Source organism: Lutra lutra, chromosome 9, assembly GCF_902655055.1.
Source record: "Lutra lutra chromosome 9, mLutLut1.2, whole genome shotgun sequence".
Taxonomy (NCBI): Eukaryota; Metazoa; Chordata; class Mammalia; order Carnivora; family Mustelidae; genus Lutra; species Lutra lutra.
The window spans coordinates 6,382,792-6,405,882 of NC_062286.1; the positions used below are offsets into that span (position 1 = coordinate 6,382,792).

General features: G+C 49.0%; 1 protein-coding gene and 1 long non-coding RNA gene across 2 annotated transcripts in view; both read left to right on the forward strand.

The window, feature by feature from the left end:
• The first annotated feature begins 559 nt into the window (after positions 1-559).
• The window catches only part of ASAP2 (ArfGAP with SH3 domain, ankyrin repeat and PH domain 2), a 169,785-nt gene continuing 147,253 nt past the window's right edge, over positions 560-23,091 (forward strand). Inside the window, 1 exon segment of the mRNA XM_047744070.1 lies at positions 560-1,056. Within this exon segment, the coding sequence (XP_047600026.1) occupies positions 931-1,056 (126 nt within the window). The 5' untranslated portion in view covers positions 560-930.
• On the forward strand, positions 13,779-17,523 carry LOC125108361 (uncharacterized). Its single transcript, XR_007129883.1, has 3 exons — positions 13,779-14,372; positions 14,595-14,689; positions 15,174-17,523. It is a non-coding gene; the product is annotated as an uncharacterized LOC125108361 (long non-coding RNA).

Sequence of the window (23,091 nt, forward strand, 5' to 3'; positions counted from 1 at the left end):
ACCATATGCTCATTTCGTGTGACTGTTACCGAACCCCAAACTGGCGAGGGGGTGCTGCCTCGCGGGGCGCGGTACGCATCTGTCCCGCAGTGCGGGCCCGGGGTGGCGGGGGGGGGGCACCGTCCGGCAGGGGGCGAGCTGCTCATACTTTCTCCCTCGCCCGGACGGGCATTCCCGGCGGTCTTGGCGGGGGGGACCCCAGGAAGGTTCCAAGCCCCGGGTGGGGTAGGGTCCACAGGGGTGGGCTGCGGCTCGGCCCAGATCGGGACGACTGGGCTCCCGCCTGCCCGCCAGGCCCGGGGGGCGCGCCCTCGAACCACGGCGCGCGACGCGGGGCCCCGGAACGCCGAGACAATGCGGCGCGCTGCGGCTGGAGAGCGGCTCGGCGGGCCGGGGCGCGCGCCGCCTTCCTTCCTGCAGGCTCGGCTTCCCGGTGGCGGCGGCGGCGAGCACGCGGATTGGCGGCCCGGCCCTCCGCCCCGCCCCGCCCCGCCCCGCGCTCCGCCGGCCCCCGCCCCCGGCCCGGACCCGCCCCTCTTCGCCGGAGTCGCTCGGGGCCCGCGGCTGGGTGGCCGGCAGTTCCCGCCGGCTCTGCGCGTCCGCCTCGGGGCTCGCTCGGGCAAGGCAGGCGGCGGAGCCCTCGGCGCGGCGGGCGGAGCGGCCGGGCCCGAGCTGCGCGGGGCTGCGCGCGCGGCCCCTGCTCCCGCCGCCTGGCCCCGCGGGCGGCCGACCCGCGCCCTGCGGCGGCTCCTGCGGCTCCTGCGGCTCCTGCGGCGGCGGCCCGCGCCCCGGCGCTTCCCTTTGTCCGCGGGCCGGCCGAGCTGCGGGCGCGGCGGCGGCGGCGGCGTCTGAGCGGCCGGTCGGAGCCCGCGCGGCAGCTGAGGCGGCGGCTCCCCCGCGGCCGGCCGCCCGCGCCCGCGCGCCGAGGCGATGCCGGACCAGATCTCCGTGTCGGAATTCGTGGCCGAGACCCATGAGGACTACAAGGCGCCCACGGCCTCGAGCTTCACCACGCGCACGGCGCAGTGCCGGAACACCGTGGCGGCCATCGAGGAGGTGAGCGGCGCCGGGCGGGCGGGCTGGCGGCCCCGGCCTCAGGTGGCCCCGCGGCCCCGCGCCCTGCCTGCAGTCCGCCCCCGCGCTTGCCCCCGGCGCCCGCAGCCCGGGAAAAGTTTCTTTTCCTCAAAATTTGACGCGGCCGGGTCCCCCCTTCCCGACACAGAAGCCCTTTGTTCCGTGTAGGTGGCTCCGAGGAGATGGCTGATGGCTACCTTGGGCCTTTTTAAGACCCCCACCCCCCGGCCTCTTTTCCCCCGCGGGGCCCGGGGCCGGGCGGCTCTCCGCGGCGCGGCCAACTTTCGCTGGGAAGGCGGGGTGGGCGGGGAGCGGGGACCCCCGGCGCGGCAGGGGTCGTAGGCTCGCCAACCCTCCCTGGGCGCCCATCTCCCACTTGTTCTGGAAGAGCTCCTGGCCACAGCCTGCCCCGCGGCTCAGCCGTGTGCTCCGAGCCCCGCTGCAGCCCTCGCCGCCTCTGCCCCACGGTCGGGCGCGGGGGGAGGACCCCGGCTGTCCAGCAAAGGTGTGCACACCTTAGCCGGGAAGGCCTGAGCGCGTTCTCGCCGCGCCCGGGAGCCGAGTGCGGGGAGCTGTGTGTGCGCGGGGCTGGGGCTTCTGCTCCCAAGATCTTTGATAGCCTCCCCCAGGTGCGTGTGTCTCACCTGCTTGAACCCCTGATCGCCTCCCTCCCCATCAGCCTGGAAAAGGCCTGATTTTAGTCAAGTGCTTTCAGGGTGCAAAGTCATCATGCCTAGTGCTAACTGGGAAGCCCTCCACATCCTGCGGAGAGAACACTTGGGAATGAACAAGCTTAGGTCCACAATCCCAGCAGCCTGCGGTGAAGGGCCGAGTTTCTGAGCCCAGGGCCCCCGCTGGCTGTGTGGTGTGGGGCAGCTCCTCACCTGTCTGCCGTCATTTTCCTTACCTAGCAAACGGGACTAGTAATACCTCCTTTCCCGGCTTATTAGGAAGGTTAGAGACGCCGTGTGTAAGGTGCTTCGCACTCTGCTTGGCTCATCATAGGTAATCCGTTTACCAGCCACAAGTGTGCCCGTGTAGAATAGATGATTAATTTCTCTTGGCCAGAATGTCAAGTTACAGCCTTAAAATGGGGGTATTGTAGGGATTTTAGAAGATGATGATTGGGCTAGAGTGAGTGAGGGAGGGTCACCACAGAGCTTTTAATTAAGTGATGCCATTAATTTTTTTTTTTTCCCTCTTGAACAAAGCAGCTGCTGTTAGGAATTGTTTGGGGGAAAATCCAGAATGTTTCCTTTAATGGGAATTTTTTTTCTTTGTAGACATAAACAGTCAATAATAGGCAAAATTATGAGTAATAGATTCAGCATTCTGAATGTTTTAAGTATACCTAGGGTATCATCTGGCCCTCCCTCCTTCCTTGTCTTCTTTTTTTGGTGGAGGAGGGCTTCATGTAAACCTTTTGTAGTGAGTTCTGTAATCCCACATCACTTAATTCTGCTTGTGTCAGCAAGGCATGAAAAGATGGCTTTGAAAGAAGAGATGGGGATGACCCAAAGAAGTTTTTCCAGAAGTACTGATTGAAAAGCAAGGGGAACATTTTCTCGATGTTTTGAGAATACACTATTAATAATGTCTATGGAAGGATTGCAGTCAAGTAGCTGAGCATTTCCTTAGGCAAGGAAGCTTTGTACATGATGCCTTAAGGCTTGACTGTGTGTAAAGTTCTGTTTCTTTTCCCTGTTGCAGTTTGTCACTTAAATATTACCACTGGCAGATCCTGGGAAGCTAGGCAAATAGGAATTGCTCTTAAAATGGGCATCCCCTTCCTCTGATTAATTTTAGTTTGCTGTGTATAATTCCAGAGCTGTGCGGGAGATTACCCGAGAGCTCAGTTACTGAGCAGATTAAAAAGAGACTGGATTTAGTCATTTTATTAAATTGCAAGCTTGCTCCATGTTGTTGAAGCACACGAATTGTTTAAACTCTCAAAAATGAAAAAAATTGAAATCGTTACAGGTCTGTCTTCACTTTAAGTAAAGCCACTATTCATACTATGATGATGAAATTTGTGAGTTTGGATGTTTGAGATAACTCCATTTGAAAGGTGTTTACTCTCTCAGAAATCACTGTGGATTCCTTTAAGTGATGCTCTGTTCCCGGATGGTCAGTGTTCATTACCATTACCAAAAGTTTTTCTGTATACACTTTGATTAAGAAGTGATGCCCACATATTTTGGTTTTCAACAACCATTTACTTTTCATACTGAAGTGAGACAGAGAGTGGGTATTGTGACTTGTTATTCATTTAACAGAAATAAAATAAAATTCGCAAGCTCTTGGCTCCATGTTTAAATAGATGAATCATGAAATGAGCAAATTAATTTTAAACTGATAAAGCTTTGTGAACCCATTATTCCCCATATAGGTTGTGTCTGATTAATATCACTGTACAACTGCAGTATGCTTTTTTGATATGCATACCTGCGGATGGACTGTTAGTACTTACTGGGTCCCTATCTTATACTATAAATGTCACATTTGTTACCTCTGTTTCTCATCCCGGCTTTATACATGAGGAAATTGAGACTCAGGATAATCTGCTCTAGGTTATAGAGCCTAGTAAATTGAAGAGCTGGAATTGAACTTGGCTTTGTGCTGTTTTCAGAAGTGTTGCTGTTTCCCGTTACTTTCTTTTTTAAGATTATTTTAAAGTAACCTCTACACCCAAGGTGGGGTTGAGTTTACAACCCTGAGATCAGGAGTCGTGTGCTCCACTCACTGAGCCAGCCAGGTGCTCCTGTTTTTTATTACTTCTAATAATGCTGAATTCTCAAAAAAAAAAAAGATGTTTTCTCTGAATTCCTTATTTTTAGATAGACGTGAGTTCAAGTTCAGACTCTACTACTTGCCAGTTGTCTGAACTTGGGTGAGATACCTAACGTTTTCTCACTCGCCCCAGCACTAAATGCTGGATGACAATACTTCTCTACTTCAGAGAGTTGTGGGCGGGTTTACCGAGGTAGTCACAGCACCGTACCGGACAGACGACTGGTTTAGTAAGCGCTAACTGCTTAACAGATTATATTATAGCCAATCCGTGGAAACTGGTGAGGGCTTTTGCACCAACATGGGATTTTCATGGGAGTTAGGTAGGAAGAGTCGGGGAAATGGATTAATGGTTGAATGAGTTACGTGAATGGAAAAACTATGTCTGTTAACCCATGCTTTTTTTTTTTTTAAACCAGTTTGTTGTCTTCTCAGCAGGTCAGCACGTAGCTATGTTTTAAAATACTCGCCTGGTGATCACTCTCTCTGGGTGAAGTAATTATTGTGCACATTTTTAGCAAAGTCTGCTGCTACCACTAGATGGAATCTGCCCTGTGTTTTTGGAAATATGGAAAAAAATAAGTAGTTGTGGCATAATTCTGAAAAGTGAGCTTTTCCCCCCTTTGGGGGGGGTGTTATTTCTGTCTCAGTTTCTTCGAGTCTCTAGGCACTTTAAAATATTCTCAAAATAGGAAAAAATCGTGTACATACTTGGAATATTCGTGTTTATAAAACCCTCCTGTAGTGCACCATCCATTCTGTTTTGCTTTTTTGGCTTTGTTAGATACGTAGTTTTAAAAATAAATTTGATGTTGACTCGTAAGTATTAAAATTTAATCTACTTCCTTCCGGGGCCATAATTCTCTACTATGTTGTCCTTGGTTACCTTGGAAATCTCATTGCTGTCACAAGCACAGGGTTCTGACTGCAGGGGTAAAATGAGCATCTGGGCTGCCCAGATTCCCAGGGGCCTTGCTGTCCTTGGGGCCAAATGCCCCTCCCAGCAGTTAGAGTGGGAACCTGGCCCATGTGTTTTTCAGGCAAGAATGTGGTTCTGAGGGGCGCCTGGGTGGCTCAGTGGGTTAAGCCGCTGCCTTCGGCTCAGGTCATGATCCCAAGTCCTGGGTTCAAGCCCCGCATCGGGCTTTCTGCTCAGCAGGGAGCCTGCTTCCTCCTCTCTCTCTGCCTGCCTCTCTGCCTGCTTGTGATTTCTCTCTGTCAAATAAATAAATAAAATCTTTAAAAAAAAAAAAAAAAAAAGAATGTGGTTCTGAATCTTAGCTGTTCATGAAGAGGGCTCTTCCAAATCCCAGCCTACCAGATCATGGGTCTTTTGTCGGAAGGACATCATCTTTTTTTTGTCCGTGGGTTTGAGTTTTTGGAAATGAGGTTGTGTGGTCAAATAGGGCCACCTTATTTATGCTGTGTTCTGAAATCTGGACTTAATGTGTTTGGAAATTTTTGAGTCATTTGAGGAGGAAATGATCTTCTCTTATGTAATTCCCCCCCTTCCCGCAATTCCGTTTCCCTGTTTCTTGTGATTAACAGTGGAAATACTAATGGTACTCCTGGTAGGTTGCAGGCTCTGTCATGCAGTTTTCATTGAGTCTTGTTGCGCGCTGGGTGATGGGAACGGAATAGCAAGCAGAGTAACTTCTGTCTTTGAAGGAACCTGCAACTGAAGACAGTGAGGCAGACGTCTAGAAAGAAATCCATGCAATAAACCAAGTCAGTGTGAGGGCTTTGGCTGTAAGATTGTCCAGCACCGTGGATGCCCGGGGATGGCATTGGTCAAGTGTGCTTGGGGCTGTGGTTAGGAGGGCTTTGTATAGTGTGTGATTGAGTCGTGAGGTGAAGGTGGTCGTCTGTGGGTTACCACATGCTTTAGTCACTGAAGTCGCAAAACGGTCTGTGTCTGCCTCCCCGCCTTAGGTAAATATTAATCCACTCCCGAGATGGTGGCCAACTGGGCCTCTGATGGGATTTTCCTGTGTGCAATTTATAGAGGGCCGCTCAGGCCAAGAATTCGGAGGGATCCGTAATTCTTCTCTTGGGCTCCACATTTCCAGACACAGCTGCCTTTTTTCATGGAGCATGCACATCGTAGACCTTACTCTCGAACATGGTAGCCTAAGGTTCCAAATTCCCTTTCTCCACTGGACTAACCGAAATTCAAGCGCTCGGTAGTATCGGTGTGTACGGACAGTGTAGATATAGAACATTTTCATCCTTGGGGAAAGTCCTGTCGGTCAATGCTGTTTTGGACCCTTGCAACTCAAGGCGGGGCCCACTGGCCAGCAGCACTGGCATCACCGGCTGGCTTGTTAGCTCTGCAGAATCTCAGATCCCACCTAGACCCAGAGCTGACTACGTTTGACTACCATCCCCAGCTGTATTATATGCATATTAAAGTTTGAGAAGCACTGTTCTAAGAGCGTGACTCCGGGTGCACATTGGAATCACTTGGGGCTGGGGTTGGGGGGGATTTGTAGAGCACAGATTCCTGGGATTTTGTAGAACACAGATGTCTGACTTACTGGTTTGGGTGGGGCCTGGAGCACTGGCATTTTTTAAAGCCTTTTTGCAAATGGGGTTGGTAATCCCTGCAGTAAACAGATGATCACGTAGTGTAACTGACATTACGGTATCAGTGATAAGTGATAAGAAAAGTTGAGTGGAATTCAGGACTAGAAAGGAACTTGGAAGATTGGGAGACAGATCAGGAAAGGTCTCTCTGAAGAGGAGACATTAGAGCAGAGCATGGAATGCAGTGAGGAAGCCAGCCAGGGCAGAGTTAGGATGGAAGAACAGCGTGTGCAGAGGCCGGAAGATGGGAGCGGGCTGGGGCATTTCAGGACAGGAAGAAGGCGGTGGGCGAGGAGGGAAGGACGAGGGTGGGCAGGGCCAGGTCACACAGGCCTCCATGGTGTTGGGAGGGAACTGGACCTTGTTCTGCTGGGATGGGAAGCTAAGCAGAGGGTTTGAGTAGGAATGACATGATCTGATTGACATTTTACAAATGTCAAGGTGATTGTTCTAGGGAGAACAGACTGGAGAGGAGAGGGGGAGACTAGTGGGGCTGGGAGTCTGGTGCAGTCATCCAGGCCAGAGGGTCCTGGCCTCGAGAGGAGCGGTCTGGTGGAGATAGTGGTGTGCTGGGGAGAGGTGAGCAGAACAGACAGCCATCGAACCCGGTTCACCCAGGCGACCTGGAGAACAGACCCCTGGTGACTCTGGCGAAGCCGAAGCTCTCTGCTGCTGCTTTGTGTCAGCCTCGAGGCCGGCTGTGTGCTGCCAGCCTCCCCTGTTCAGGAACTTCTCTTAGGACCAGTCCTGAATATTTCTTTTGTTTCACGGCAGACCAGGGTCAGGGAATATTAAAGCAGAGTTATGTAGACCTGGGCTGGAGGGCCGTGCTCGCGTCTCTCTGTGGTTTCTAGGCCGAGGGTGGCCGGTGACACTTTCTTGGCTGTATCAGATGCCTGAGATCCTGTTCCTGATCCAGCTCCCCAAATGCTCCTCTTTCCCTACTAAAAAGAGGTGCTGAGTTCACCTCGTCACTATCCTGCAATAGGAACCTGCCTCCTTTGCTTACACTTGATTGTGTCCTATGGCCTTGATGCTGTTGCCGGGGCCCTTCCGGGTGCTTTTGTACCATTATCATTTTATCACGTGCATAATGTTGTAGAATAAATGGGCCATTAACCAGAGCTGGAGTATTCCAGCTGGATTTTTATTTGTATTTGGTTTTGTTGAGTTTATTGATTCGTAAATGTATGTTGGGCCCCTACCAATCCATTGTCTCTGCCGGGGGCCGGCATTGTGCAAGTGGACTGGGCTAGCTCTGTCCCTATAAGCCACTTATATTCTCATCTTTTAGGTGCAGTTGTAGTTTTTCCTCTTAGCCTTTTTCATGTCATGGACCCCTTTGATACTCTGAGGAAAATCTTGGGCCTTTTTTCAGAAAGACGTCTTAATGCATCAAATACAATACAGAGGGATTCAAAGGGAACCAAATATACTGAAATACAGTTAGCAAAATCTTTGAAAAATCTATCATGCCAAGATATGCTTCTTTTTTTTTTTTTTTTTAAGATATACTTCTTTACTAAAACATTAAATATCAAGATTTGGTAGTGGGTCTAATAATAAGTCCTTTAATTTTGAAATACCGATGAGTGTAAGCAACACTGTAAGATATTTCAAACTCCAAAGTTATATTAATATATCTTTTATTGGAGTCACAGATGCTGCTAATAGAACCGTGGCATGTTGCTTGCATTTGTAATTGAAGAAAATGCTAAATTTCAGTTAGGGACGAGTGAAATGCAGATGTCATTCTTTTTTTCCAATCCAGGTTTATGGACCCCTTGAATTCAGACAAAGAATTCAAGGCTTGGTGATAGGATTCTTTCAGTTGTTTTGGGACTGAGAGATTGACTCTGGAACAGGCTTCCCAGTCATTACCCCGTCGTTGGGCTGAGCAGGTTCCCTGAGTCCAGCTGAGAAGTGTTCTGCCCGAAGCCAGCGTTAAGATGATCCTGTAGCAAAGGTATTGGGAGGAATGGGGGTGCTGGGTGAAGCCGTTAGCTGTGGTTTGGCAGTCATGGTGGACCCGCCCGTTTCAGGGTTGGGGCTTGGGAGTTTCTTATCCGGTCCCATAGGTTCGTTCACGCACTTGGCCGTGCCTCCAGGTTCAGCAAGACTGTGAATGCACCTGTGAGGCCTGTCCTCGGGCTCCTGAGCTAGCTGTGCCCCCCTGCAAGCCAGTTCCCCCGTTTAGACCTTCCCTGTTTCACTAGCACGTACCACACACTCCTTGACTCTGTAAGGCAAGCTTGTCTGTGAAGCAGTGGGATGTTTTCAGGGAGCCACTGCCCGGGTTTGAAGGGAGACCTCCCGACCGCTGTTCTCGGTGAGATGACGTGTTGGAAATGATGCGCGTGTCTGGGATGTCTGCAGCACGCCTGAAGTGTTCTCGTCTGTCACTTTTTTCCTCTTGCCCTTCTAGCATTGTTGGGGTGCTTACTGCGTGCCCGACAGGCTTTAAGATCTCTCCCTGTACTATTACCTTGTTTAATTATTACAAAACCCTACGTGGTTCAGAGGACCTATGCTACTTTACCAAGATCGCAGAGCTAGGAGAAGTGGAGGCAGGATTCCAGCTGAAGCATCCTGACAGGAGAGCCTGCTCCGAGCAGCCAGCTTCCTCTGTTTCCTCTGGGCTGATGCCGTGTGGCCAGCAGCACCCCTCTTGCTGTTAGCGATAGTGAGTAGCTTCGGTTATATTTCTCGAGTTGCTGCTTCTGGGAGATCCGTACTGCCCTTCTGCTTCCTCTCTGTTCTTGCTGCTCTAGAAATGGCTTCTCTTCCCTCGCTTCACTGCTCTGCCGACATGCCCAGCCCTGCCGAGCCAAGTGGCCCAGGGCTCTGCTCACACCCTGGCAGGAGGCCTGCCCTACTAATGGTATTATTAATGATGTCACCTTTCCACTCGATCCCAAAGATGGTTTTGTCAGTGTGATTTTATACACAGATGCTGTCCATAAAATCAGGTGGCCCATGCAGACAGCTCCCTCTAATGATGGACGTCCTCGTCTTAGGATTCTAGCAAGGTGATCAGGATTTAGAGGCCTCTTTCATGAGCTTCCCACAAGAAATCACATCCTTATATTTTATACACACACACACACACACACACACACACACATATTTTTTTTTTAAACTGCAACAGTGGCTGACATTTCTTTGAGTCGAGCCTTAATTGTGTTTTAAGGACTGTGCTGTGTTTTAAATAGATCGAATCCTTTCAGTGATCCTTGAGGTGGGTCCCGTTGTCTCTGTCTCACGGTTGAGGAAGTCAGGGTGCAGACCGGTCCCCTGGCTGCAGCTCCCCATCCCACACCGCTCGTTGACGGCACCCCCGGCCACACGCTGACATCAGCCCGGTCGTCCTGGCTCTCAAGCCCCTTGGTCCTTGCGTGCATCACCTGACGTCTCCTGCTGGCGTCTCTGTTTCTCTTAAGGTCTCTCTGGGAGGTCTCTGTAGTGCAGGCTGATCACCGTAGACCTTCTGTGGGCCGGCCCCCGTTGTTGCTGACTTAGAGGACGTGTGATTGCCCAGACAGGACCATCAGACATTGGGCCCTGGAGAGGTGCTGGGCATCAGAGGTGTTTATTAAGTGACCTTAACTGCCTTGAAGTGAGTTAAAAGGAGAGATCTGGCTTCCTCAGCGCTGAGGGACTGAGAACATTGTCGCGGCTCTGTGTAAAGGATGCCACAGCCAGGTAGGCAGGGGTCAGAGCCGTCCGGATTTCCCTCTTTGTCAGCAAATCTGTGCTTTGAGAGAAGGCCACTGGAGGGTGAATCACAGATGCGGCGTGTCCAGGCAGACTCGGGCTGAGGCTCTGTTCCCTGTTGCCAGTCAGGGGACTTGGGGGGGAGATTCTGAGAGGAATGGGGGAATCTCAGTCCTCGTTCTGTATCGATTCCGCCGATAGCCCTGACCTGTTGCTAACCAGCTCGTGGTCTAGCCTCAGCGGCCTCATTTGCGGAACGGAGAGCAGGATGAGCTGAGCTGCGGGGCTTCTCCGGCTCTTAACATTCTGTGTGTCCACCCGCCCGCAACACAGCTCACCTGCCTCTTGTCACTCTTTTCTGATCACCTGCTCTACTCTCGTTCCCTTAGCTGTTCACGCTCATACTTTTCAAGAGGTTGGAGGTGAAAATAAGCTTTACCTCTTCCATTCCCCTTCGGAGAGTCCCTTCCCCAGAAGACCACTGGTGTCAACAGTGTCATTGGTTCTTGAGCTGCGATGTCATCGGGTGCAGTTCTAGTTCAAGTTTGGGGCAAGTTGGGCAGTATTGTTTGCTCCCACCTCTCCTTGGAACAGCAGCTCTTGTGGTCTTTGCTGCGTGTCTTAGTCTCTTGATTCTGTCCCTGTCTTGCTTTGCTTTGCTGGTGAAAAGCAGGTTGTGTAAATGGTATCACAGGCTTTTGTGCTCATTAAATGATTTGGACTATTGAACGTGAGGTAAATACTGGTCTTTTGATACCTGCGTTCTCATAGCTTTCCCCTAGGTTTTGAGAAGCCTGTATTTTCCTCACCGGAAGCTGCGCTCTGTGTTATGAAGCCCCGTGGATTTGTTAATATGGTAGAGTGGAGAAAGAGCACTTGTCAAGGAGTTAGAAGAGGTGATTCTGGTTCTAATTTGGTCTCCACCTTGCTTTATGACCTTGGGCAAGGCACTGCCCTGAACATCTGGTCTCTAAATTGAGAGATCGGGGTTAGCTGATCTCTGACTACTCTTTCAGCCTGAAAATCCCACAGATCTTTGCATTACATATATTGGGTTTGAAAGGTTCTAGAATAAGTGGTGGCAATAAAAATCATCAAGAAATGGCTAATTTGTACTCCTGAAAATAAAGTGTTGGTTCTGAATTATATTTTCAACTTGAGTTTTTTTTTTTTAAAAGACCTTTCTGTGGCTTCCTGGAGTGTTTGTTATTATTGTTGTTGTTGTTATAAATTGAGATACAATTCACATATCATAAAATTCACCCTTTTAAACTAATTCATTGATTTTTTTATTTTATTCACAAAGTTTTATGTCCTCCACTGTCCAGTTCCAGGACATTTTCATCACACCAAAAAGAAACCTTTTATCATTAGCAGGTACACTCAATTCCCCTTTCTGTCAGCCGCTGACAACCCCTGATTTATTTTCTGTCTCTAATGGTTTGCCTATTCTAGACATTTCATGGGATTCATGAAATGAATTCATGAAATGGGATTCATCCATTTTTGTGTCTTCTACACATCCTTGTCAGTGCTTGTTATTGATATATATGTGTGTGTGTGTGTGTGTGTGTGTGTGTGTGTATTTTTTTTTTTTTTCTTTTAAACAAGAGGGAAGGAGGAGGGGCACAGGGAGAGAGAGAATCTTCAGCAGGCTTCACGCCCAGCACCAGAACCCGATGCTGGGCTTGATCTCACTACCCTGAAATCATGACCTGAGCTGAAATCAAGAGTCATTTGCTTAACCAGCTGAGCTGCTCAGGTGCCCCTGTTGTCTGTCTTTTGTTTTTGTTTGTTATGATGGCCATCCTAGTGGCTGTGAACTGGTACTCATAGGCTTGATTTGCATCTTCCTAATGGATGATTTATGGTCCTGAGCATTGTCTCATGTGCCTGTGGCCATTTGTATATTTTCTTTTTTTTTTTTTTTTTAAAGATTTTATTTATTTATTTGACAGAGAGAGATCACAAGTAGACGGAGAGGCAGGCAGAGAGAGAGAGAGAGGGAAGCAGGCCTCCCGCTGAGCAGAGAGCCCGATGTGGGACTCGATCCCAGGACCCTGAGATCATGACCTGAGCCGAAGGCAGCGGCCTAACCCACTGAGCCACCCAGCGCCCCTGGCCATTTGTATATTTACTTAAGAGAAATTCCACTTCAGATACTTTGCCCATTTTTAAAATGGGTTATTTGTCTTATTTACTGTTGGGTTGTGAGACTACTTCATATATTCTAGAAATTAGACTCTTAGCAAATATGTGATTTGCACATATTTTGTCCGGTTTTGTGGATTGTCTTTTTACCCACTTGGTGGTATCCTTTGAAGCACAGACGTTTTTAGTTTTGCTAAAGTCCAGAATATCTATCTTTCGTTTGTTCTTTTGGTATTATATCTAAGAAACTATCACCTAAATTACAGTCACAAAGATTTATACCTATATATTTTTCAGAGAATTTTATAGTTTTAGCCTTGACATTGAAGTCCTGGATCCATTTTGAGTTAGTTTTATATGGTATGAGGTAGGGATCCAACTTCATTCTTTTGCATGTGAATATCCAGTAGTCCCAACACCATTTGTTGAAAAGAGTTCTTTCTCCATTGAATTCCCTGGGTATCCTTTTTAAAAATCACTTGTTTTTAGATATATGGGTTTATTTGTGGACCCTGAGTTCTATTCCATTGATCTTTCTGTCTGTCCTTATGCTAGTACCACGCAGTCTTGATTACTGTAGGCTTATAGTAATTTTTGAAATCAAGATGTGTGAGTCCTTAAACTTTGTTCTTTTCCCAAATTGTTTTGGCTAGTCAGGGTCCCTTGCATTATTATGTGAATTTTAGGATTGACTTGTCAATTTCTGCCAAAAAGCCAGCTGGGACTTTGATGGATTTTGCATTTAAGCTGCAGATCAATTTTGGAAGTACAGACATCTTAACCCATTTTTAGCATTTTCTCATCTGTTACCTTGGGATGTTTTTCATTTATTTAAGTCTTTAATTTCTTTTCTTTCCTTTTTTTTTTTTTTGAAGATTTTATTTATTTATTTGACAGACAGAGATCACAAGTAGGCAGAGAGGCAGGCAGAGAGAGAGGGAGGGAAGCAGGCTCCCTGCTGAGCAGAGAGCCCCATGCAGAACTCGATCCCAGGACCCTGAGATCATGACTTAAGCTGAAGGCAGAGCCTTTAACCCACTGAGCCACCCAGGTGCCCCAAGCCTTTAATTTCTTTTAATGATGTTTTGCAGTTTTCGTGTACAGGTCTTACACTTTTGTTAGATTTATTCCTGAGTGTTTCATTCTTTTTGATGCTATTATAAATGGAATTGTTTTCTTAATTTCCTTTCTGGATTATTTATTAATGCATAGAAATATAATAAACTTTTGTATATATTATATCCCGCAATCTCGACGAGTCTGTTCATTAGTTCTCATAGAGGCGTGTGTGTGCGTGCGCGCCTTAGGATTGTCTATATTTAAGATAATGTCACTTGCTAATAGAGATAGTTTTATTTCTTCTTTAACAATCTGGGTGTCCTTCATTTCTTTGTATTGTGTAGTTGCCGGGTCAGTTCCTAATCATCTTTAAATGCCCAGTGCGTTGTGCAGAATAGGGGCTTGATTACTTTGTGGGATGACTGACTTAAGAATTAAAGCATTTTGTATGTACAGCCAAAATTCCTTATGTTTAATTTGTTTTGCTCCTTCTCATCTGGGCTCTGAATATACTAAGGAAATTGGAAGACTGGTCTGCTTGGTCTCTGGTTGCAAAGTGAGGTTGGGCTGGTAAGTGGGTTTTGATATTTGCCTCGTTCAGCCGGGATGTTCAGCTTCAGCAGCCACCTGGGAAGTTCACGGCCCAGGAGACGGCCTTGTCTGTTTCTGTAGCAGCAAATTCTGAACAGCCCGTTGTGTCTGCTGCTTAACGTGGCTTTTGGGTTGCTCCTTTTGAGAAGCATCATCTTGATTTGTTCACTGCAGAGACCACTTACTTTTTGACAAAAGGTAATTGTTGGGATTCCTGGTTTTCTTCTCACCTTGTGAATCTCTGTTTTGGCACATAGGAATGAGGTGTGTTTACTGCTGGAGCTGCTGGGCTGTCAGAACCTGTGGCTTTTCTTTGTCTTGGTTGTGGCTTGCCAGGTTGCCGGCTTTTGATTCAGAAGTGGTGCTGCTGGATCGCTTGCCAGCGGGAGTGGCCCACGGTAAAGATCGTGAAGGAGACAGAACGGTCCTTCACCCTTTTCATCTTCCTCTTCCGTCCTCCACGCTCCTGTCTCTGTCTTTTCCTTGGGGACCAAGTTGCCTATGCTGCAATTTAGGTGGTGTCTGAAGCTTAAAATTCTCTCCCTCTCTTTCTCCCCTGCTTTCTCTCCTACCTTCACTCCTTCCTTGTATTTCCAGGCCCAAGGGGCCGCCTTGTGTTTTCTTTTTAGAAGATGATATTCTAGCCAGAGGGGACTCAGGAGGGAAGCTTTAATTTGGGATTTCCGGCTGAGGCCTGCCTTCCTACATCTCTCCAGACCCACTGGTAAGCTGCTGCTTTGCTGATGACATTTAAAGTTGGCCTTCTTGGGGGGGTTGGGGTTATGGACATTGGGGAGGGTATGTGCTATGGTGAGTGCTGTGAAGTCTGTAAACCTGGCGATTCACAGACCTGTACCCCTGGGGATAAAAATATATTATATGTTTATAAAAAATAAAATTAAAAAAATTCAAAACTGAAAACTTAAAAAAAAAAAAAGTTGGCCTTCTTTCCTGCCATACTGCCTCCATTTTCCAGAACTGGGTTTATTGTTCTGTGTTTTAAAAAATGATTTATTATCTTCTGTGGCAATGTGGAAGGAACTTAATTTTTGAAGTGCACAGTTTTTTTCTTTATGGTCTCAGCAAAGTAAAGGAGGCTTGATTGATCTTAGGACGAAATTGCTTTAGTCATAGCTAATATGAAATCTCCTAAGGGCTCCTGTTTTATTTGCTCTTTTAATTTATGAACCACCTTGTGTTTCCTCAAGCGTCTGTGCATGAAGCCAGTGAGCCTGACATGTCCCATTCCAGGCTTTATTTCTGCCCTGATACAAGGCGAGCTGCTGCAGGGTTCTAATGCTGTTCGATTTGGGGTTGGATTAGGGAGTACTAGTGTCAGCCAATGAGTGTTTCAGGATTTTGTTATTGCTTTTTTCCAAAGAAAATACAGCATTAGGTTGAATAATTAAAGCTGGGGACCATAACTGGGAAGTAAACAAAAAGAACCCCCAAGTAAGTGTAAAGTAGCTGCTAGGAACCCCATTTTGTTTCTCGGTCATGTCATCCTCAAGGTTCTAGAAAAGACCATGGAGTAAAACAGAAATAGCAGAGACCAGTGCTCAACAGCTGAGGCCACTGGAAGGGAGGAAAAGAAAGAATTAGACTCTTGCCGAACGTGGGGCCACCCCTGCTGCAGGAATTCCTGGGGCTCCCACGATGCTATGGCAGAGCGTGAAGAGTCCAGATAGGTGCTCTCTGCTGCGGGGGGGGGGGGGGGGGCAGGGGGGGCAGGGAAGCATGCGGTCCACTGAGGAGAATTTGCATGAAAATAGTTTCTGGGTTTTGTGGTGTAATTTTGATGAGCTTTAGTTTCCTGAGAAAACTAATCTGTGTAGAACACCTTCTTCCGTTGGTGTTGGCCCAAATGAGGCCTTTGGTATAGTTTCCAGGATGGAGTTTGGGCCGTGGGTAACCTGATGTAGAAATCTGTTTCTGGGACACGCAGACGTAAGTGGGGACAGCCCTTGGCCCTCAGTTGTCTGCTCTTCAAGAGTGTGGGTGGGGGGAGAATGAGCCATGTGGTTTCCTGTCCGACCTCAGAGTGTTTTGGCACTTCCTTTTTGGGGTGAGGGAGCTTCCAGATCCGGAGTTCCCCCTGCTTGCAGTTCCGAGCTCTCATGTTGGACCTTCACGCCAGACTGTGCCTGGGATAAGGCGTAAGTATTACTTCTCTTTGAATCATCAGCAGCCAACATGGGGCCCGGTGCATAGTTCTCAAAAGTGTCTATTGAATGTGAGAGTGTGAGAGTGCAGGTAATTGTTTTGATTTTGTGATTTTGTATCTTTCCCTTCAGAAGGTTTTCTGTGTGTTTAGAAATAAATTTCTTTTTACTTGCCAAATCAAGATTGTCATGTCATCCTTTGAAACAGGAAAATCTTTTTCAGAGTTATCAAGATCTCTGTTCTAAAAAGCATCCTAGTTAATATCTAATTTCTTTGTTGAAAAATATATTAATCATGTCTTTTCTTCTGTAAACCCTTCCCTCACATCCCCAGTCCATCAGGACCACTTTCTTCTCTGAATTCTTAAAGTAATTACTCTCTGACTCACTTCGTTGGTCCCTTTCTGTCCATTTCTCTGTCCGTCTGTCCTTCGATCCGTGTTTTGATCCATCGGTTGACCAGTCCATCTGTCCGTCCATCCATCCATCCGTGGCACAAACCTGGGATGTCTCAGGTGCCAGAGCCTAAAGTGTTCTGCATGTGTGGAGTGTGGTGGCCCAAGCAAATGTGGGTGCTCCGTGTATGCTGGGGGCGGCCTTGCTTCCCTCCTCGGTGCTGACACACTTCTGAAGCAAGAATCTCGTCAAAGGAGGACACAGGAAGGCGTAGCTTGAGGTGTTGTGGAAGTTACAGTAATGCAGTTTGGCTTTGGGGTACTTGGAGCTGCCCCTCTCTGGTCAAGGCAGAGGTTGGCATATTATAGCCCACAGCTTGTTTTTATATGCAAAAAAAAAAAAAAAAAAAAGGGTAAGCTATAAATAGTGTTTATAGGTTAAAATGAGTTATAAAAACCCAAAAGTCTAAAGAGTATGCCACAGAGACTGTATATGTGCCCATAAGGCCTAAAATATTTACTGTCTGGCTCTTCATAGAGAACGTTTTCCCAGCTCTGGGTGAGAGCGCGGAGTATGAGAACAGAGTCTTTGCCAGCCTGCGCCGGATGTGGGTACAGTGAGCTTTAGAGTTGCTTAGTCTAGCGGCCCACGTGTCCCGGGAGCCCCCGCTTCAAACACCTCTGTTTGCTGTGGTGACCTGGAACTTGCTCCCTGTGGAAGCAGTCTTTTCTGTCCAGGCTTGCAGGGAAAAGGCTTTTGAGTAGGGGAGTGAACTGAGCAGAGCCGGGCTTCAGGAAGAATGGTTTGGCATGGGGTGGGAGGGTGAGTAGGACCCAAGGCAGGGGCCCAGTAGGGAAGCAATGGCCACTGCCCAAGGAAGGGCTCATTGGGGTCTGAAGTAGGGCAGTGGGAATACGGTGGAAGGGGGGCGCGTACTGCAGGGGAATGAAATGGCGGTAACCCATTTGTCAGACCTGTCTTCGGGCTTCGGCTATCTCCTAGAGTCGGTTGGTTTGTGATTGGTGGTTTAGGCTTTCATCTTTCCTTCATTAAATACATAGATCACCTGCTCTGTACCAGGGTCTGGGCTCCACAAAGTTCACACCTTCAGGGTTCTCGTGAGCTAGAGAGGAGGAGAAAGAAGGATTGTTCCAGGGAGAGGAGGAAGGAAAGCTACGGGGGGAGGTGACAGCAGGCCAGCACCTTGAAGGTGGGGTTTGTTTCATGCATGCACGTATTTGAGAGCACGTGGTACCCCCAGTGCCTTGCACGCAGTAGGGACTCAGGTTGAGTGTCTGATCTCTGGTAGTGTATCACATACGTAGCTATAATGCCATATGTGAGAGGTGCACATTATACCAAAAATATTAGAGATACAATCTTGTCTCTGCCTTTAAGGAACTGACCACTTAACAATAAAAGATCAGCCATGAGTTTATTCATTCAGTACTTACTTATTTTACCTAAGGCACGTGACGTGTCTACGGTCATATATGCTTAGTAATCACCAACATGCGTATGAAGAGAGCAGGGGCACCTCCCGTAGGCCAGGCGGGACTCACAGGTCTGCCTGCCGCCCCTCTGCAGCTTTCCCCCCCTTATGATACCTTTTGCCTCGTTCCTTGGCTGTCCTGCCACCCGTTGCAGGCGTTAGTGACAGGCAGGCGGGTGCAGGAAGCTGAGCCAGAGAGGTTGTGAACCTGGCCTCTGCCAGGTGCTCCCTGGTGCCCCAGGAGGGATCATCCTGGATCACTTCTCCGGCTTCCTACTGGGCTGTTAGCCTGGGGGTGTGTCTGAGTGGCAGGGAGCACTAAGGAGCAGGCACGGGCAGCCTAGAAGAAAACGCAGAGAAGTCTGTTGCCCACCACTCGAATGTCAGCCATCTATAGACCGGGCTTTTCCCTTACTTGTGCATAGCTTTCCCGCATGTGCTCTCTGTCCGGATGCCGCCTCGCCAGCTCTCACTCCAGGCTTGAGAAGGGCCTGAGGTCTAGAGAGAGACTGCAGGCTGAGCACCCCTTGGTCTCGGAGCTGGTCCCTTCCACCGGGCCTGACGGAGGCATGGAGGGTGGCTGGGGCAGGGTGATTGTCAGTGGAGCCCAGCCCAGAGGGGTGAGGATGGGGGGTTCGGTGTGAGACCAAGGTGGGATGCTCGAGAGTCGTGTGCCTGGGGAACTATCAGATGGCAGAGGATTTCCTCCCCTGCGTGGCTCTATAATCCTACCCATCTACCTTCTCAGTCTTTCTCTAGCCCTGCTGTGCTTAAGAAGTTTCCATCCATCACTTCAGCCTCTGTTAGCTCCCCGTCCTACAGCCTGAGGACACTTCGCTTCTGCCGCACCTTTAGCCCTTCGTTATGAGGGCGTGTGTGTGGTGAGGACGGCGTTGGTGTCCTGTGCCCTGTGCCCTTCAGTGCTGGGCACCGAGGCCCTCCCTGAACGTCTTTGGATGATTAATCTCTTACAAAGCGAGAGCACCATTCGCACTGTGGGCCTTTTTCCTGCGTTTGTGTTCTTATTTCCTGAAACCAAACTGCAAACTCCTGAGAGCAGGAGCGCTTTTTTTTTTTAAAGTAAGGTTCTTATTTTTATTTATACTTAATTTTTTTCAAAACACAAGTTGGGCGGGATGAGTCTTATGCCCATTTTGCAGCTGAGCAAACAGCCTGCCGGAGATTTAATGGCTTCGTGAAATAAGATATTTAGTTTGGGGGGTAGTCGTGAGACTTGAACAAGGATTTATAGCTCTTGCCCAATGAATGGCCGCTCTGTTACCCAGAACCATCTGAGCAGCTGAGAGCTGCTCACTAACCATTTTATTGAGTTAAAAAGAAAACGTCTGGGTATAACATTGAGGAGTACAGGTGCACAGCCACAGATTTCATACACTTAGAAACCTCATTGGCCAGTCTCTAATATATCTTGGAATATTATATCAAAAACTAATGATGTACTGTATGTTGGCTACTCGAAGTAAAGTTAAAAAAATAATAAAAGAGATTGCAAGTGTTGTATGTGCATTGTTTGTTACATGTTGCTATCTGTAGAAATGACTAGAGAGGACAGATAATTTAGAAATATTTGCACATCAGAGAAGAGCTAATAGTAGCCGTTACTATTAATACTAGTGGTATTAGCTGTTCCAGGAAAAGGTACTGTTTATTCATTATAAGTAGATAATAGCAGGATTGGAAAGGAAAGCTCAGATAACATTATGAGTGTAGGTGTAATTATAATTTAAATGCAGTGGGGGGAATCTTTAAATTAAAATGTTTTTAAGAGCTCCTGAATTTGAGTGTAAGCATCATTTCTGTCATGTCTGTGACAGGAGGTACTCTCTGACCATATAATCATGAGAAGCCATCACTCTTGAATTATTTATCATTGGAATGAAATATCCTTTTGAGAGAATCTTATCTTTCTTTAGTGTTAAAAATGTTTCTGTCGTGTGTCACAGTATTCTGGTTATGTCGCATGTTCCCTTTTTTACATCCCTCCCACTCACTTGGTTATCCTTAAGAAGAGAAGGGGATTTGAGGTGGTAGCTGAGTGGTACCCAGTCTTTGAGTCTGTAATCTCTTTTTTTATGATTTTCTCATTCCTTTTGGTTGCTTTGTTTTGATGTTTTAGATCTCTTTCTTTGGAGAAAGGCGATTGGGTGGCTGCGGGAGAAATAAGCCCATTTGGAGGCCGATGATGTATTTTTGTTATGTTGGACATAGTAAATGGTGCCCTTCCTCCTGAGCAGAGTTCATCTGTGAATGATGAGTGAATGGTCTTCCATCGTTCCAGCTGGCTGTCACATAGGCAAAAAACCATTGGTGCGTTTGAACACTGAATTTCTCAGAATCCCAAGGGACAACAGGATGTGTATGTGAGCCGGCACACCCACATGCAAATTATGTCTATTGGTACCTAATATATGTAAATTTATGCTGCTCTGTTGACAAAGACACTGTGAGTGGTACTCTTTCTGAATAGTGCTCTGTAACTAAAATTTTCGTTTTATTGCCACAATCTTGAAGTACATCGATAGTCCTGTTTCCTGATGATTTTCTCTGACATTTCCAGCGGCACCAGAGGTGGAAGATTTCGGTGTCTCCTGGAGGGAGTGCTCCCCAGCTCTCTGCTAAGGGCCATGACTGTTCCTGGTGTGGGAATGTGTCACTGGTGGCAACAACAGGGGCGTTAGCCCCACCTCTGTTGTCTTCACCTTCTGAACTTTCCTGGGCCTTGACGGAGGAGCTCTGCATCTGCTGATACCCAGCCCGAATGCTGTCTCGAGCCGGTGCTGAGCTGGGCTCTGGGGCAGCTGTGCGGGAGGTCAGAGATGTGCGCGCCCTCCCACGTGTGCTGCTAGCCTAGTAGGAGAGGGCAGCCTGTGTCTGGAGAGGAGGGTGGGACTGCTGTGGTTAGCACTGCTTCCTGTGAGAGCCTGGACCTTTACTGGATCTGGAAGCACAAGCAGGTGTGAGGTAGCCTGGAACAAGGCCTGGCGCCCACGAACACCACTAGGAGATCTGTGGAGTCAGTGGCAGACAAATGATAACAGAGAGATAGGAGAGAGCCTCCTGGAAGGGACAAAGTACTTGAGCCTGGGCGGGCAAGACGAGTTGCCTGGAGAAAGGTAAGAAAGTGCAGGGCCAGGGCTCCTGGGTGGCTCAGTTGGTTGAGCGTCTGACTCTTGATTTCTGCTCAGGTCATGATCTCAGGGTCGTGAGATGGAGCCCTGTGTCAGGCTCCACGCTCAGCACAGAGTCTGCTTTGTCCCTCTCCCTCTGCTCCTCATCCCTCCCTGCCCCATGCTCCTGGGCGCGCTCGCTCTCTCTTTCTCTCTCTCTCAAATAAATGAATAAAATCTTTAAAAAAAAAAAAAAGTGCAGGGCTCAGTTGGGGAGGGCCATGCGCTCTGTGTTCACCTCTCCATCTGGGCAGGGGAGGTGTTGGGGCCTTTGGGCCCTGTGGGCTGGGGTGGAGACGTGTGTGTGGAGTGAGGAGAGGTTCTCACCCAGCTCGAAGAGGAAAGGAAGGCGTTGGTTGGGAATAGCTTCATGATTTTGCAAGAAGTTGTTGTGTTTGCTTATTTTGCATCATTCACTGGAGCTCTGCCTGTCCTGTTCAGGCACTGGGGCCCTTCCTAATGTGAATAAAGAGAGCGTCCTGGATTTCTAGGAGTTGATAGTTTCGGGGGTAAACAGACGCGTAAACAAACAATTAGGATGTGGTTTGATAAATGCGGCAGGAGACCAAGGCGGTCGCTATGGCAACATCAAGTTGCTCCTAACAACGTGCAGGAGTGAACGGGCTTGCTTGCCCAGGGCTTGTGCAGAACCCGGCGACACAGTACAGATGAGCTGCTGTGTGCTGGGATCTGCCCGGCCCTGGGTGTGCAGGTTTACTGTGGAGGAGTCTTACAGCCCCCCTCGGGCTGAGTCTGGGGCCTGGGAAGTCTGTGGAACCATCCAGAAAAACTGTGCCATGACTGGCCCCCCAGAGCACAGTCCTGTAATCAGACTGCGGGCAGCTTTCCCTGGGTGGACGCAGCCTCCTGAAGAGGAGGGGTGGGAGGGTGGAGGGGTGGAGGCGTGGAGGTCAGCCTCTGCAAGTGGACCCAGGTTCCGACGAGAGCCAGGCTGCCAAGTACAGTGCCTGCATCTCCTGAACCGCTTGGTAAGGAGGCTGTGTCTCCCCAGCACTCGGTGAAAAGGATGTTTCTTGTTTTCCTTCGCGGCGGAGAGCAAGGGCAGGGCTGGGGAAAGCAGAGGGGAGGTGGTTAGGCAAACATCTGCATTTTCCGATCCCTGGAGCAGCCCTCTCCATCAGATCAGACAGGATCTGTGTGGGTCGCTGGGAGGACAGAGGTCAAGGCGGCAGCGGCATCTGTGGCAGACACGAGGGCCAGGTGCAGGGCCTGGTTGATAGTGCCATGAGCACAGGGCCGCCGGGGTTCGTGGACCGGCGAGTTGTGGAGTGTGAGGGAGGCCCTCGGCCTGCCAGCTTCTTGTCTCCCGGCAGCACGAAAACCTGCCCAGTTGTAGAGAGGAGACCACTGCCTGGCTCGACTTGGTCTGTGGTTGTATGTCGGTCACTTTCCCTGTGCCACTTCCTTCCTCCTCTGTAGTATACCAGCGTGAGCAAGAGCATTTCCCCTTCCTGCCAGCAGGATCGGTGGTGCCGTCTCTGGCTGCTGGGAGGGGGTTCCTGTGTGGTTCTGCCCCTCCCAGCTCTCCGGCCAGACTTGTTCCCTCCTGGGAGCCGCTGACAGTCTCCCTCGGACTCCTGCCTGGGCTGCAGGCTCTGCATCTTGTTCTGCGCTCCAACTTCCCTTGCTCAGCTTTCCTCCGACCTCGGTCCAGAGGGACTTGTTAGGGGACTTCGATGAAGTCATGTCTAGGTCTGCACCCCCGGTTTTAGTGGGGTCTCGTGTGGTGGTGGTAGCCTGGGCTTCATGATGTCATGACCTAGGCCTGCCACTTGACAAATGCCGATAAATGGTTTTTACTTGCACGACAAAGCCGCGTCGGTCTGGAGGCCGGGCTCTGCCTGGTACCCGTGTTCAGACATCTGAC